We start from the raw sequence: 15,568 nt of genomic DNA on the forward strand, positions 1-15,568 counted from the left end.
TGAGAGGCTCGCGGCTTTGCGGATGACAGCTCTATCCGTTAGACGAGGGCCAGTGGCGAGGGGGAAGGCAACAGGGCGGGAGCAGGACTGGGACCCATCAACATCTTAATCAATACGCGAGAGTCAATTACTGAGGAAGAACATGCTTAAGCCGGATCTGATTATTGGGTTCATGTTCAGTCCGCCGAATGGATGACATCAATCAGCAGGTCACCATATGCGTCATTTACCCCGAGCCCCAGCCTCCAGGGGCGCTGTGGGGGCAGATCAGGGCCGCAAACGGTAGGTGACGTGTCCCAGCACTGGGAATCCCAGAACTTCCTCAAAACTGTTAATTAAAGTTGATCTTCAAGCCCACAGTCAGTTTAATCAGGCATGGAGGAGCTCAGGCGGCCAGAGAGGGCATTCAGACACCAGATCATTCATCAGCAAACTGCACTGACAACAGCACCTTTAAACAGAGAGCTGTGTGCTTCATGAAGCAGAGAGGGGAGAAACATACAGGAGTCTGACCAACGAGACATGCTTCCATCACGTTACCACAAGTCACAGGTCTGATCAACAAGACATCCTTCTGTCACGTTACCAGAAACCATAGGTCTGATAAACAAGACATGTTTCCATCACGTTACCGCAAGACACAGGTCTGATCAACAAGACATCCTTCTGTCACGTTACCAGAAACCATAGGTCTGATCAACAAGACATCCTTCTGTCACGTTACCAGAAACCATAGGTCTGATCAACAAGACATCCTTCTGTCACGTTACCAGAAACCATAGGTCTGATCAACAAGACATCCTTCTGTCACGTTACCAGAAACCATAGGTCTGATAAACAAGACATGCTTCCATCACGTTACCGCAAGTCACAGGTCTGACCAGTGAGACATGTCTTTGTCACGTTACTGCAAATTATAGGTCTGACCAATGAGATATGCTGCTGCCATGTTATCGCAAGTCACAGGTCTGACTAACGAGACATGTTTCTCAATGTGATAAGAAAATCCATGGGATGTTTTTTTTTTCTTTTTAAACAAAGTTTCTTCACCGGCAAAGCTGCCAAACACCCCAGCAAACTTGTGAAGATGCACCTCTGGCCTAGGGGGTGAGTCAGGCTGATATCGACCTAATTATGTAAAGTGGATCCCATGGTTTGACAGAGAGATACCTGGGGGACCCTGGTTTTGGAGGGAAGTGTGTCCGTACTGTCCCATTCCACAGCGTTGTTAGAATCCTCCTATGTGGAAAGACCCAGCCCCATATCCAGCCCTGTGCCTGCTGTGACTAGGAGGAGCGCGAGTCCACAGCCCTCATACCAGGGCAAGGTCCGCGACTTTGTCTCTGTGCTACGTCTGAGCACTGTCTTCTGGACTTTTCTCTAACTGGGTTCCCTGCCTTTATGATCATGCCACAGGAGGACAGACAACTGAGGAGCACTCATAAACACAGACCCAGTGTGGGATTAGGGCACAGTCTGGGAGCAGATCCCGTGCCTTTGATCAGAAGGTCGTTGGCTCAAATCTCAGGGTCAGCTCAGTGATTTCAGTGTTGGGCCCATAATCAATTTCTTAACCCCCAGGGACTAAAATGAAACATTTACATGCTGGTAAGTGTTTCATTTAGAAAGAGAACCAGAATATTACACATAACATTTTATTTGTTTACATTTGATGTTTACATTTACAAATATCCTGGATAAATTATTTTTTTGGTATTAAACTCCATTAGGTATGTTTTGTATATGTCTGTAACTAAAGTGAAGTGCATCTAAAATTATTTTTAAAGGATGATTTTAAAACATCATTATAAAATTTCTTGCATTAATATAATTTCAAACAAACAAATGTTTCTTAAAATTATACAATAAAATATGAGGTAATTTAGCAGCTCAATAAGTCGTTTTTAATATACTCATAAAACTATAAGCCTAGTGCCTTACAAAACATCATTTGTTTTTTAATGAAATGAACAGCATATCTGAGGATTGGCATTTTATTCCAGAACTACTTCAATTCATCCCTCCATAAACCTGCAATCGTTACCAATTTAAATGTGATTAGGTGCGAAGCAGCAGAGGGCTTTAAATTTAATTCATATTGACTTCTTATGAAGCAAACAATTGCAGTAACACTTAATCATATTACTGACCAAATCACCATCGATCTGTCACAGGGAAGGCGGCTAACAGACAGGTGACAGTCAGCCAAGGCCCGAAGTAGTCAGGAGAAGGACATACTGAATAATAATTCTTATTATTGCTTTGTTTATGTAGATGTGCAAAGTATCCAGTTTACTGAGCCCTGGCTTAGGCCGGGTAATTTGTTGCAGTGGCTGGGTCAGCTACAGTGTTATTTTACAGTTTCAAATGAGGGTTAGAGGGCAGCTCCTGGAAGCTGTGCAGAAACCCCCTCGGGTCCTTCAGGAGAAGCTGCTCCCCAGTGATGCATGTTTACTAGAGCTCCCGTCACATGAATGCAGATGCAATGATTTGACCACCATATTGGAGAAGCCGAATCGATCCTACACACCGTGCAGCTTTTGGCTGCAGACACAGGGGTGGGTCCTGCTCCGTTGGTATAACCTTCCACCGCAGAGTGTAAGTCTGTTCACTGATCAGTGCGTATTTTTGTATTGGTAGTCGTCTGATATTCCATCTCCATCAGTTTCTGATCCCAGTTACAGTCAGTGGACATCACCATCTCAAGCTGAATTTGCCACAAATATTGTTGCTTTGTGGTGCGTCAGGTAATTTCCCATCTGGATTGTAACATCTGTCATGCCAGTCTCTCAGGTTTAGTGGTTCCTTCTCAAGGGACTGTTACCATTCATACGTGTGCAGAAAAAGCCATTAGCCACTGCTTACCAAGTGTTATCTCTGCGAAAAACAGCACATGTTGTTAAAATTGAATAGGGGTCCTCATTCATTCTAGGGAGTGAAATTCTAGAGGCTGGACAGTGTAGACAATCATTTCTGCCGTTTGATGGAACAACTTGCAAGTTCTTACTACAATATATTACAAACATCCCCTTTGAAAGAAGGTCCTGCAAGACGGAAATTAACAAAACATATTCTGTGTAAAGGTGAATGATTTGCAAATCAGTAGATTTTCTGTTTCACTAGATAGTTGTTCCACTGTCTATATGTTTTATGTGCCTGGTATGTACATGCAACAATGCACCCTAATTCCAAAATATGTGTATCTTTACATTTTTGAAGCTTTTGTACATTTCATAAGATGTGCTTTAACCCACTGCCACTTAGATTACTTGTATTAGAGATTTGCCTATCATGTCTAGTAACGATACGTCATTGGCTACTCTGTGCAGGAGACTCCGCCCCTTTGTCTCTGCTGTAACACTGTGAAGACGCTTACGTAGGACTTATAGAAAGAGGCACTCACAGAATAATATTTTCATAATATATTTTATACTGTAGATATTTTATGCTGGAATGATATATGCCTATAAATTTTTCCCAAATTAGTTTGTTTCACTGAATTGGCATAGACTACTTTGGGTAGATTATTTTTTAAATAAATCAATAATAGCATTTTTTGGGGATCTTACTATGGGATGTAACAGCCTGAAGGATGCAGCACATTCACATTCACTATCGATCCCTAAACCACAAGCCCCCCCCCCCACACACACACACACCTCCGCACACAGTATCACTTTCACTCCCTGGTGACAGAAACACTCTCATCAGTTTGATGGACCTGCCTATTTCCTGAGTGATCAAACGCATGAAGACGCAGGGAGCGGAACGCCGCTGGTTCGAGGGCCCCGGGTCATTTTCGTTTCATTTTTCCTCCAGATGAGCTGATAGTTTCTTTGCTTCATTCTTAATTATTCATTTCTTCCAAAACTACCAAATATCAGCCAGCCAGACAGGTACCTGAAGAGTTCCGATATAAAAAAATATAGAATATAACTCATTGTGCATGATATATAGCATAAAAGATTAGCATAAGAAAACAAATGGGGTCCCACTACCTCCACTGTCTGTCTGAATGTGAGAAAGCGGAACAATGAAGAACACCGATGTATGGTGGTGCTATTGTGTGGTGTTTGTACGGAGAGGAGGGGGGACGGGGTGCTGAGGAATCTGCTGTGAGTGTCGGTAAGCAGAGGGAACTTGGGGCCCTGGACCCCTCACCCATCTGAAGGGGTCAGCGGACGAACACCGAACGCATCTCGCATTTATTCTGCTCAACACGCAAGCAAATAAAACTCAGACTCATAAAGATGGTGAATTCTAAAACACAGCATTACTATATAAAGAAATAAAAACATTTTGTAATAAAATGAGAATAATGACCTTGAGATTCCAAGGCAATAATTTAGGTGCTTTTAGAAGCACGCCTTCTGCCCTCGCTGCTCCATGTAATGGGGCAAAAACAATTTTAAAGCCCAAATTCCTCACAGCTGCTGAGAAGGGACTTTGTCCTGGGGGGTTCGAGCCCAGATCACGGGTGCCGGTGCCAGCAGCCTGCCTTGGGATCATTAGCCTGCTTAACAACACAAATGTTACCCTAAATGGGGGGGGGCACGCTTGGCATCGACGGTCGACACCTTGTTTTGATTATAAGGAAACGGTGTAGGTGCCATATGTGTGGTTTGTGTGAGGAGTCTGTCTGTCCGGAGTCAGAGTGGCCGAGCTCATCCAAGTGTTTGTACAATAAAACAAAGATGAGAGAGAGAGAGGCGGAGTGTGGGAGGGAGAAGAGTAAAATACAGAGGGATGAAGAGAGGTGGATGGGGGATGGATGGAGAGAGAGGTGACAGGAAAGGGGGGAGAGAGGGACAGAGAGAGAGATGGAGGGAGAGGTGGAAGAGGGAGAGGATGCTGTCGCTTTCGGCTCCCGTGCGGAGCGAGTTTTCCCAGCCTGCCTCTGAAACGCAGCTCAGTGATGAGCAGCAGCTGGAATGTTTCCCAAAAGCCGCACCTGGGCCTTCTGTCCGCCCACTGCTCTGCCAGCCCCCGCTGCCTTCACTTCACACCTCTGTCCTCCAGGGCCAAAGACGGTCATGTGATCCCAGCAGAGTGGCCCTGGGGACGAGAGCGGGGCTAGATGTGACAGGATCAAGCTGCATCCTACTATAAACTATAGAGCCTGCGGCACTGGCAGCACGGCCAAGGGGCCCGGTGCGGGGCCCTCTCTGAGTAGCGCCTGCTCGGTGCGGGGCCCTCTCTGAGTAGCGCCTGTTCGGTGCGGGGCCCTCTCTGAGTAGCGCCTGCTGGGTGCGGGGCCCTCTCTGAGTAGCGCCTGCTGGGTGCGGGGCCCTCTCTGAGTAGCGCCTGCTGGGTGCGGGGCCCTCTCTGAGTAGCGCCTGCTCGGTGAGGGGCCCTCTCTGAGTAGCGCCTGCTGGGTGCGGGGCCCTCTCTGAGTAGCGCCTGCTGGGTGCGGGGCCCTCTCTGAGTAGCGCCTGCTCGGTGTGGGGCCCTCTCTGAGTAGCGCCTGCTGGGTGCGGGGCCCTCTCTGAGTAGCGCCTACTTGTGGCAGGACGCTATAAACTGGCACAGATGCTGGAGGTTTTAATGACTATGAAATTTTATTATTATTTATTATTTGCATACATGCAAAATTAACAAAAACATTTTCGCTATCTAAATAAAGTAACCCAGAACTTTCTGTACTGTTGCTACAGAAAGTGTAATTTCACTGAACATTTCATCCTGGTGCGGCAGCTGCACTCCTCAGCATCAGAGGTTAGGCCACCTTGCAGAGTGCAGGCCTCCCCGCTCGGCTCTCGCCTCCCTGCAGGACATCTGCACCAGAACCTGGGTGATCAGCATCCTCAGGGATTCCACTCACCCAGTACCAGCCAAAAGCTTCTGCAGCCTGATGGCTGAGACAGAGAAACTGAAGAGAAGCTTCTGTCCTTGTGGCATCAGTCTTCTTAATGGAGAATTCATCTAAATGAACCCAGACCAGCTTCAGGAAAAGTCACCGTTTTGCTCTGGATATGTTCATGCTGCCTGTAATAATCCTTTTATCTGTGGTTATATTTGCACATTATCCATCACCATTTTTTTGCATTATATATTGGAGTTTATGCCTTAAATATCACTTCTGTTTATTTAGTATATATAACATTAACTTTTATTATACATCTTGCCATCCCTTAAATATAATTTCTGTCCCTCCGCTGTTTCCCGGCTACGGACGGCCCTGACGTGACGGGGCAGACCAGGCCACTTCCCGTGGAGGGAAACGTCATTATGAATCTAACGATCCACAAAAAGTCCTATACCACAAATCCGGCAATATCATGCAAATCCCCTTTATCCAAGTGTCTTTGGGAAGTGCAGCGATGAAGCAGGAGGACACTAACCCATAATTACAGAGACGCAGGCTGGCTGTAGCGGGCCTCCAGATCAGGGGCAGAGGAGACCAGCCCAGACAGTAGATATCAGAGCATGGAGGATGACAAGGTCGAGGCTTTCATAGTTTCTGAAGGTCAAAGGTCACTTCAGTGACATCATAAAGGTCAAGTACATCATGGAAGACATTTGTGAGCAACAATCAATGACGCAGCAGAGGACTACTGGGCTCTCTGTTCAATGCTGGCAAAGACATCGCCAATTACTAAACCATTCGCTGTACACAACAACCAAAGGCATTACATTTTAGACTGTCTGGATCAAAATGAAAGGCTGCCATTTTTCAGTGCTGCACCAATTAGAATTTCCATCTCTTTCTTTGAAATCATAAGAATAGGATGGTGTAGATCTTGTAAAGACTGGAGGATTGGGATTGGGCGTGGATGGCCATGCAGATGGAAGAAGGATATCTGACTCTGAGATCCCAGGGTAATACGTCCGTGAGATGTCATCTGGCCCAATCTCAGCGCCTTGCCAGTTCTGATTAACAGCATCCCCCCCCCCCCCCCCCAGCTGACTGGTCACTGCAGACCATTGGGGGACTGAAGGCTGAAGGGAGATAAATTAATGTGGCGGCAGCAGCATGAGCGCGTGCGGGGAAGAGCAGCCACGCTACGCCAGTCACCGTCTCTAAGGAAGTGCCGGAGAGCTTACCCAGACTGCATCAGTGACATCACGCTCTATGAGGGGGGGGTTGGGGTTTGACACCCACTGTGGCTTTTTCAGGTCTGGCCTCCTAATATTCCCCTATATCTTACTGGTGAATTCTCTCCTGCCCCTTCGCCACCTTAGCTACTGTGTGGTGAGTGTACTGGTGCAGAATGGCTGCTGTCACATCATCCAGGACTCCCCACCTACTAAACCCGGTTATTTGCTGACTAAGGTGTGTTGGAGCAGGTAAATTTGCAAACCGTGTTGGATTCTGGTCCTCCAGAACAGGAACTGGGAAACCCTGCTCCAAAGGATGGAGATGCTGGGTTGGTTTGCATTTTCACTGATTATTACTGTCCCTCATCACAATCTGGACAGCAGTCCCTCGTAGGAAGTGACATCACGCACGTGGCATATCAAGTGGTCCCATTTCCTGCCCTCTCCCTTTACCCCCACGTTTTCAGACATCGCTAACATTAGTCCACACTGTTCAGCAGACAAACCTCTCTTTGGACTCGATCCGATCACAACAACAATCCGTGCAAAAGGCAAGTTGTTGTTAAAGTTAGCTAGTGCTGAAAAGCACCCAGAACAGCCGTTTTAGAAACCGATCAATATTAAATATGAATGTGAGGCGTCCATGCAGGGGCCTGACACGCCTGACACCGTCCGGAAAGCGTAGCGCCGTGACGGCTGCGGGGTGTGAGTGCACCCTGACATTTGTGAAGGTTAGGAATTTGGAGTGTCTGTCCGTGTCAATCACTGCGCTCAAAGGTCACAAAACGGCGCTTTATTAATTAGCGGCTCAGCCAATAGAAGGTGTACTGCCCCCTCATGGATCGGCACTGAAATACACTTTTATACATTTAACATAGAGGAGACAGCAGACTGAACCCACAGGCTGAATTCATGGAGGACACAGATAAGCAGCATCCGTCCTGAAAGTAGCAGGTCTTACGGGGAAGCACTGTGTGACAGCCGGGTCACTGAGCACGTGGCTGCCAGTCGGCAGATTCATCTAAGCTGCTGCATGGCTTTGCTGCACCGGCAAGGCAGAAGTGACAGGACGTGACAGACGTGACAGACGTGCACACTCATGGCTAAAGCCACCCTTACACACTTCCATCACAGTGGGCGGCTCTGTGATCTGTTCGCCTCTCTCTGGCACCAGTTACCCTGCTGCGCCATCCAGTGACTTTCTCAGAGGAAACGAGGGTCTAGCAGGCCGATGGAGGCTAACGCAAAATAACACATACTAATGCAGGCTGATGGAGGCCAACACAGGCTGACGGAGGCTGATGAAGGTTAAGGCAGGCTGACGAAGGTTAACACAGTCTAACATAGGCTGATGAAGGCTAACGCAGGCTGATGAAGGCTAACGCAGGCTGATGAAGGCTAACGCAGGCTGATGAAGGCTAACGCAGGCTGATGAAGGCTAACGCAGGCTGATGAAGGCTAAAGCAGGCTGATGAAGGCTAAAGCAGGCTGATGAAGGCTAACGCAGGCTGATGAAGGCAAACACAAGCAGATGGAGGCTAAAGCAGGCTGATGAAGGCTAAAGCAGGCTGATGAAGGCTAAAGCAGGCTGATGAAGGCTAACGCAGGCTGATGAAGGCTAACGCAGGTTGATGAAGGCTAACGCAGGCTGATGAAGGCTAACGCAGGCTGATGAAGGCTAATGCAGGCTGATGAAGGCTAAAGCAGGCTGATGAAGGCAAACACAAGCAGACGAAGGTCAATGGAAAGTAGGGTCACAGAAGCAAATGCAAGTTGATGGAGGCTAACACAGGCTGACGGTGGCAAACACAGGCTGCCACAGGCAAACACACTGCTACACATCACCATACTGGAAGACTTACGCCTCCCACCAGCAGTTTTCCATACCTTCCTTATCTTAACCTCATCTTGCACAGGGCTGTGTAGGTCTGGAGCCTATCTCAGAGGCAATTGACGCCGGGCAGCGAGTCCTCCATTGTGCCGCTAACGGCTTGTACATCCATCCTCCATAGAGGGCAGGCAGTTTAATTGGAGTTACCAGATTTCCCATAGATGTGAGTGACTGGCGTGTCAGTGTTCCTTATGATGGGTTGGCACCCCAAACTGGGTTGTTCTGTGCCTTGCGCCTGTAGCCTCCAGGATAGGTTCTGGACCCCCCTGAGTCATTGAATAGCATGAGCAGTTACAGAAAATGAATGGATGGATGGATGGGAGTCAGAAGGCGGATCACAGCCAGTGTCATTTTATTTACATGCATTTCCAAGGATGAAACAGGGAACCATAAAAGTGCTCAGGTGACACTTAGAGCTGAATAGCGGGGGTGACAGCGAACAGTATCGGGGTTTGGGGGGGATCGCAGGCAGTGCAAGGTCATTGTGAAGGTCACCGCCAGCCAGGGGACACGGTGGGTGTGGCAGGTTGGACTCTGCAAGGCTTTAGACATCCATCACTGGGACCTGCAGGAATTTGGGTTTCACTATCAAAAGTCATCAAAAAACAGCCGGCCCATTACCGCCAATGGGGAGCACAGATCTTCCCAGAAAGAGGTTTCAGATGCTGTAAAAAAGCTCAGGGATTATTCGGCTGATTGCTGAGCATCAGTGATAAATTCTTCAGCTTTTCCTAAACAGCTCAGCTAGATAAAGGCCTGGACAGCAGGCGCATGAGGTTGGACCTCGGGACATCGAGGGCAGGAGGAGGAGCTAGATAAAGGCCTGGACAGCAGGCGCCTGAGGCTGGACCTTAGGACATCGAGGGCAGGAGGAGGAGCTAGATAAAGGCCTGGACAGCAGGCGCCTGAGGCTGGACCTTAGGACATCGAGGGCAGGAGGAGGAGCTAGATAAAGGCCTGGACAGCAGGCGCCTGAGGCTGGACCTCGGGACACCGGGGGCAGGAGGAGGAGCTAGATAAAGGTCCTGACAGCAGGCGCCTGAGGCTGGACCTCGGGACACCGGGGGCAGGAGGAGGAGCTAGATAAAGGTCCTGACAGCAGGCGCCTGAGGCTGGACCTCGGGACACCGGGGGCAGGAGGAGGAGCTAGATAAAGGTCCGGACAGCAGGTGCCTGAGGCTGGACCTCGGGACACCGGGGGCAGGAGGAGGAGCTAGATAAAGGTCCGGACAGCAGGCGCCTGAGGCTGGACCTCGGGACACCGGGGGCAGGAGGAGGAGCTAGATAAAGGTCCGGACAGCAGGCGCCTGAGCCTGGACCTCGGGACACCGTATTTTAGCTTCTGGGTGAGCCCCACCACAGACAATAAGACAGGATGAGAGCTCTGAATCCATGCTGAATGGGTTAAAGAGAGTAATCAGTGTCAGAGGTGGGCTGGGGAAGGCGGGGCCCAACAGAACATCACCATGTTGGGCTGTCAGCGGGGCGGCTTTTCGGGGGGGGCAGGGGTTGAAGGCGGGGCCCAACAGAGCATCAACATATTGCTCTGTCAGGGGGGTGGCTTGTTGGGGGGGGTGCCTGTCCCAGATACCCCCCCCCCCCCACTTGACCTATGATTTGATATTTGACCGCTTGGGTTGCAAGACACTTGCTCTTTGGAACTGAAATGTCACAGGGGTGTCTCGTCAGCATGGAGACACCCTGGGCTGACAGACGCAGGCATTCCTGTGTGCTGCAGGGCAGAAAATGTGGGACGGGGTGAGTGAGGGGTGAGGCGGGCAGGCGATGGGGGCGAGTGAGGGGTGAGTGGTGCAAGAGAGGGCAGAGAATACATGACAATGGCGTTGATGTGGGGAGTGACATACGCTGGGGACACTGACCAGGAGTGGGAGCAGGGACCTGGCTGAGGGAGCGGGAGAGAGAACGGCCACCTGATATGATTATTTAAATAAACACCTGCTGTCACCGTGGTAACCCCTATGCCGCCTCCGCACATCCCTGCCCCCCCATGATCACTCTGACTGGGACAGCCGCCACGCCGGGTGGGGAGGGGCACGTCATTCCTGTTTTACACAGACCTGCTGAAAGTTCGCAGGCGAGCGGCAGTCCTGAGGCAGGCTGTGGGGTTTGGGGGGGGCTGGGGGCGGAGGCAGGGGGCGGGGGGGTGCTCGCTGAGCCATAGCTGGCCTGCCACGGCATGACAGGAATCAGCGGCACGAGCTCCCAGCCGCCAGCTCCCATCCCATTAAAGTGCCACATTTCTGCCGCAAAACAGACAAGTATGAAACAGCTTTGATAGATACACACTCAAATGGCTTATTGATTCCCCCCCGCCCTCCTATGGCCAGGGAAAATCACCTAAAACGTGTCACTCTCAAGAAGGCAGGGAGGATGTAGAATAAGCCTGTCTGGAGGATCCAAGCGGGAGGATACGCCGGGATGATTAGGGAACAGTGAGGGGGGGCGTCAGGGGCCGTAAATACCCCCCCCCCACCCCCCCCATCGAGGCGGCATGTCCAGAGTTTGTAGCTGTGAAAAGCGCTAACTGGACATCACAGGAGAGGCACCCGGCAGAGAGCCGTCTTGAGAGATGGGCCACGGGCCTCGAGCCACGGGACTCTGGATCAGCGTCAGCGGCATCAGCCTGGTGACTGGAGATCCCAGGCGGGGGGGGCGCAGGTGCCTACCACAAAGAGACAGAGAGACCTTCAGCGGGCGGCCAGACAAACAGCACACTGAACACCTACAACAGCAATGGTTCAGTCCTCCTTAACAAACATCATCAGCTTAACATCCACCTGATCTTTGACTTAGAATTTGCGGTCTTTTCGGAGAGCGGGATCACCCACTTCGTTCCAGAGGCTCGTCCCGGGTCTGTCAGCACGACCCGAGCGCCCTCCTGCAAGTGTGGTCTGGTGGTTCCAAGGTCAGAGCTCAGAGAATGGCAGAGGAACGATCCGAGCAGCTTTTCAGACACACTGAGACGGGACCCTCTACACACGCAGAGGGATGTTTCAGTGTTAAATGAATAGATCTGAGCGCATAGCGGGGCTGCTTTTGAGACAAGATCCTCTACACAGACACGCGGCGCCATTAGGACATAGAGAGAATGAGAGAAGGCGAGCGGGTGTGGGCGTGGGGGGGGGGGGGCGGTGACAGGGCTCTGTCTCTCCGCCACACTCGAGCGGAACACGCTGACACGGCTGTCAGGAGGCCCCGGCTTCCTCCGCAGCCTAACATGCTCTACAGCTTCACCCAATTAACTCGCCTTCACTTGACATGGCAGCAAAGAGCTTCATAATAGGCGGTCAGGGTGCAGGAGCGGAGCGGGCCGCGGGCCGGCCGCCTTAACGACCCGGGATGGGGGTGTGCATGCTGGTGACACTGTGGCTCTGGCCCCCACGGGGATGGATGTCGCTTCAGTATGGATCAGAACCCAGGGCTCATCCCCCTGCTCTCCTTCCCTCGCCTTCCTCTTGTTTAATAGCTAAAGGTTTTTTATTTTAAAACATTCAGCTAAACTTTCCTAAGGGGATCTCTCTCTCTCTCTCTCTCTCTCTCTCTCTCCCGGCTCTGATCCGACACGCCGTCCCCTCCGGGCTCCCAGCTACCAACCCATTACAGCAGCGCTGCTATTCCAGCCGACGGCAGACATGAGAAGGTGAGTGACGGCACACGGCCCGCCGCCTGTCTCCGCAGAGCCTTAACGAAGTGCACGAAGCCTGTCTGTTTCTGTTCACCTACAGCACAGAAACTTCTAGAAGCTCTCAGGTACCACCATGATCAGGGCATTGCTGGGGTTCACAGGTAGCTTGCACAGCATGAAGGGGAAATGCCAGGACGCCGGCACGTAAGGACTTTCCGGGACATTCCTGACACCTGGGAGGAAATCAGGGAGAAACCTGAAGCACAAGGTGTACGGACACCTGCAAATCTGTGGTGTTCATGTCTTGTGCCAGGACCTGCTGTCCAGCCAAGCAACTGATCACACAGCAGGGACAGGCGACGCCCACAGGACGAGCCCCACCCCTGGACAGGAAACACCGGCAGGACGAGCCCCACCCCTGGAAGGGTCCCACTCCTGGACAGACCACACCCCTGGACCCGCGGCAAAGTACAATTCCTTTGCGCTTCACCAAAAGTGTATCACTCCGGGATGAGCAAGTCCCTCAGTCTGCCAAAGCCACTAGGTACCATGGGGGGGGGGGGGGGTCGGACCTCTTACTGACTAACCATTGGGAAAAGAGCTTTCAGTCATTAAAATAATGCTGACTCACGGAAAGCGTAGAAGGCTTCACACACCCCTGCCCCAGTACCAGAATATTCCAAAGGAAACATACATAAATCTGTTACAATATGTGGCGGGCCCTGGCTGCAGAACCCCCCCCCAGCCTGCAGGCCTGGGGAAACCTTTCTGCTGACTGAGAGCTCCTGACACCCACCCACCGCAGAAAGCCGTCGGTTCCGTCCATCTGTGTCGCCGGTTGGCCACAGAGATTAAGTTCCGGTTCCCCACCTTACAATGGCAGCAGACTGGCCAGCCAGGGAATTAGACAGTGGCTGGGACCAATAATTAGCAGACGCTTTGAGGTATTTCAGGTCCAACGGTGGCACCGACATGCACAGCCTGCCAGGCATCACTGCCTGCAAACACCACACATCTACCCGCTCTATTCAGGTCTAATTGGGAATAAAGCGCATGGAAAATCAGGTACCACACCCCAAAGAAACTGAATAAACTCGGGGTCATACCAAAAGAACCCAGCGTAAGCCAGTCTAAACCCAAACGGGTAGGTTAGGATTAGGGCTACGTGAGTCATTAATTGTCAGTTAGAACAACAATGTCCACAATAAATTGACATATAAGGGAGTCTCAGACTCGCTAATGTGTGAAATTTGGAGCATCTCCATAAGATGAAGAAGAGAACATCACACTCAGGAGCAGCAATGCCATGGGTGGAACGTAGAGAAGATCCTTGAAAATCCATCTCTAACACAAAAGTCATGCCCAAACAGAAGGAAAAATAAACGACAGAAGCAGTAACAAACACATGTGATGGAAGCATTTCCTGACAGCTTTCAAAACAGTCTAAGTAACAACCACTCTGCTGCTTTGAACAGTTCTCTCTTATTTGGATGCCAAACACACTGTATTTTACACACAGAGTGGTAGGCTGTCTGTCATAATGCACATTGTCACCGCACCCGCTTCAGGGGGACCCCATACTACCGGGATGGGAAACTAAGCTCATCTCACCACTGCTAAGGTGATGAATGCTGCTGAAGGGGGTTTGAGAATCAGCTAAACACTGTCACCAACACCCAGACAGCAACCACAACTGCAGCCAGAAAAAGGAGCGAGAACTCCACCGCCGCAGCCACAGCCGCATCCACCTCCGCAGCCACAGCCGCATCCACAGCCGCATCCACCGCCGCAGCCACATCCACCGCCGCAGCCACAGCCGCATCCACCTCCGCAGCCACAGCCGCATCCACCGCCGCATCCACCGCCGCAGCCACATCCACCGCCGCAGCCACATCCACCGCCGCAGCCACAGCCGCATCCACCGCCGCAGCCACAGCCGCAGCCACAGCCGCATCCACCTCCGCAGCCACAGCCGCCTCCACCTCCGCAGCCACAGCCGCATCCACCTCCGCAGCCGCATCCACCTCCACAGCCGCCTCCACCTACGCAGGCACAGCCGCATCCACCGTCGCAGCCACATCCACCGCCGCAGCCACAGCCGCAGCCACAGCCGCATCCACCGCCGCAGCCACAGCCGCATCCACCTCCGCAGCCACAGCCGCATCCACCGCCGCAGCCGCATCCACCTCCGCAGCCACAGCCGCCTCCACCTCCGCAGCCACAGCCGCATCCACCTCCCCAGCCACAGTCGCCTCCACCTCCACCTCCGCAGCCACAGCCGCATCCACCTCCGCAGCCACAGTCACATCCAACTCCGCAGCCACAGCTGCCTCCACCTCTGCAGCCACATCCACCGCCGCAGCCACAGCCGCAGCCACAGCCGCATCCACCTCCGCAGCCGCATCCACCTCCGCAGCCACAGCCGCCTCCACCTACGCAGCCACAGCCGCATCCACCGTCGCAGCCACATCCACCGCCGCAGCCACAGCCGCAGCCACAGCCGCATCCACCGCCGCAGCCACAGCCGCAGCCGCATCCACCTCCGCAGCCACAGTCGCCTCCACCTCCACCTCCGCAGCCACAGCCGCATCCACCTCCGCAGCCACAGCTGCCTCCACCTCCGCAGCCACAGCCGCCTCCACCTCCGCAGCCACAGTCACATCCAACTCCGCAGCCACAGCTGCCTCCACCTCTGCAGCCACAGCCGCCTCCACCTTAGCCTCAGAACTGCCTCCACAGCCACCTCCACCCTCCACGGCTACGACCACCTCCTGCACAGGGCAGGAAGCACCCGGGACAACACGCAGCCCATCATGGGGCAGTCAATCATGGGGGATCCATGGGGGGAGCTACGTATGCGACCAGGTCCCTGAATGTCACGTGATGTTAGATAAGAGTCACAGCATCTTTGGTTTGTAAGCAGGACATTTACATGCTTCTTCTCGGCGCCCCGACGGACTCAGGGCCGGGATGCCAGCCCCGGGCAGGACCCT

General features: G+C 52.0%; 1 protein-coding gene across 9 annotated transcripts in view; it reads right to left on the reverse strand.

The window, feature by feature from the left end:
• Positions 1-7,816: 7,816 nt before the first annotated feature.
• The window catches only part of LOC111852099 (coiled-coil domain-containing protein 171), a 54,631-nt gene continuing 46,879 nt past the window's right edge, over positions 7,817-15,568 (reverse strand). For 7 of the 9 annotated variants that reach the window (XM_072697818.1, XM_072697820.1, XM_072697819.1 and 4 more), the window contains one exon: positions 7,817-11,612. In XM_072697818.1, the coding sequence (XP_072553919.1) occupies positions 11,373-11,612 (240 nt within the window). In that variant the 3' untranslated portion in view covers positions 7,817-11,372. The remainder of the gene's footprint in view (positions 11,613-15,568) is intronic. The other 2 variants (XM_072697821.1, XR_011981838.1) reach the window with 2 other exon arrangements.

Source organism: Paramormyrops kingsleyae, chromosome 12 (assembly GCF_048594095.1).
Source record: "Paramormyrops kingsleyae isolate MSU_618 chromosome 12, PKINGS_0.4, whole genome shotgun sequence".
Taxonomy (NCBI): Eukaryota; Metazoa; Chordata; class Actinopteri; order Osteoglossiformes; family Mormyridae; genus Paramormyrops; species Paramormyrops kingsleyae.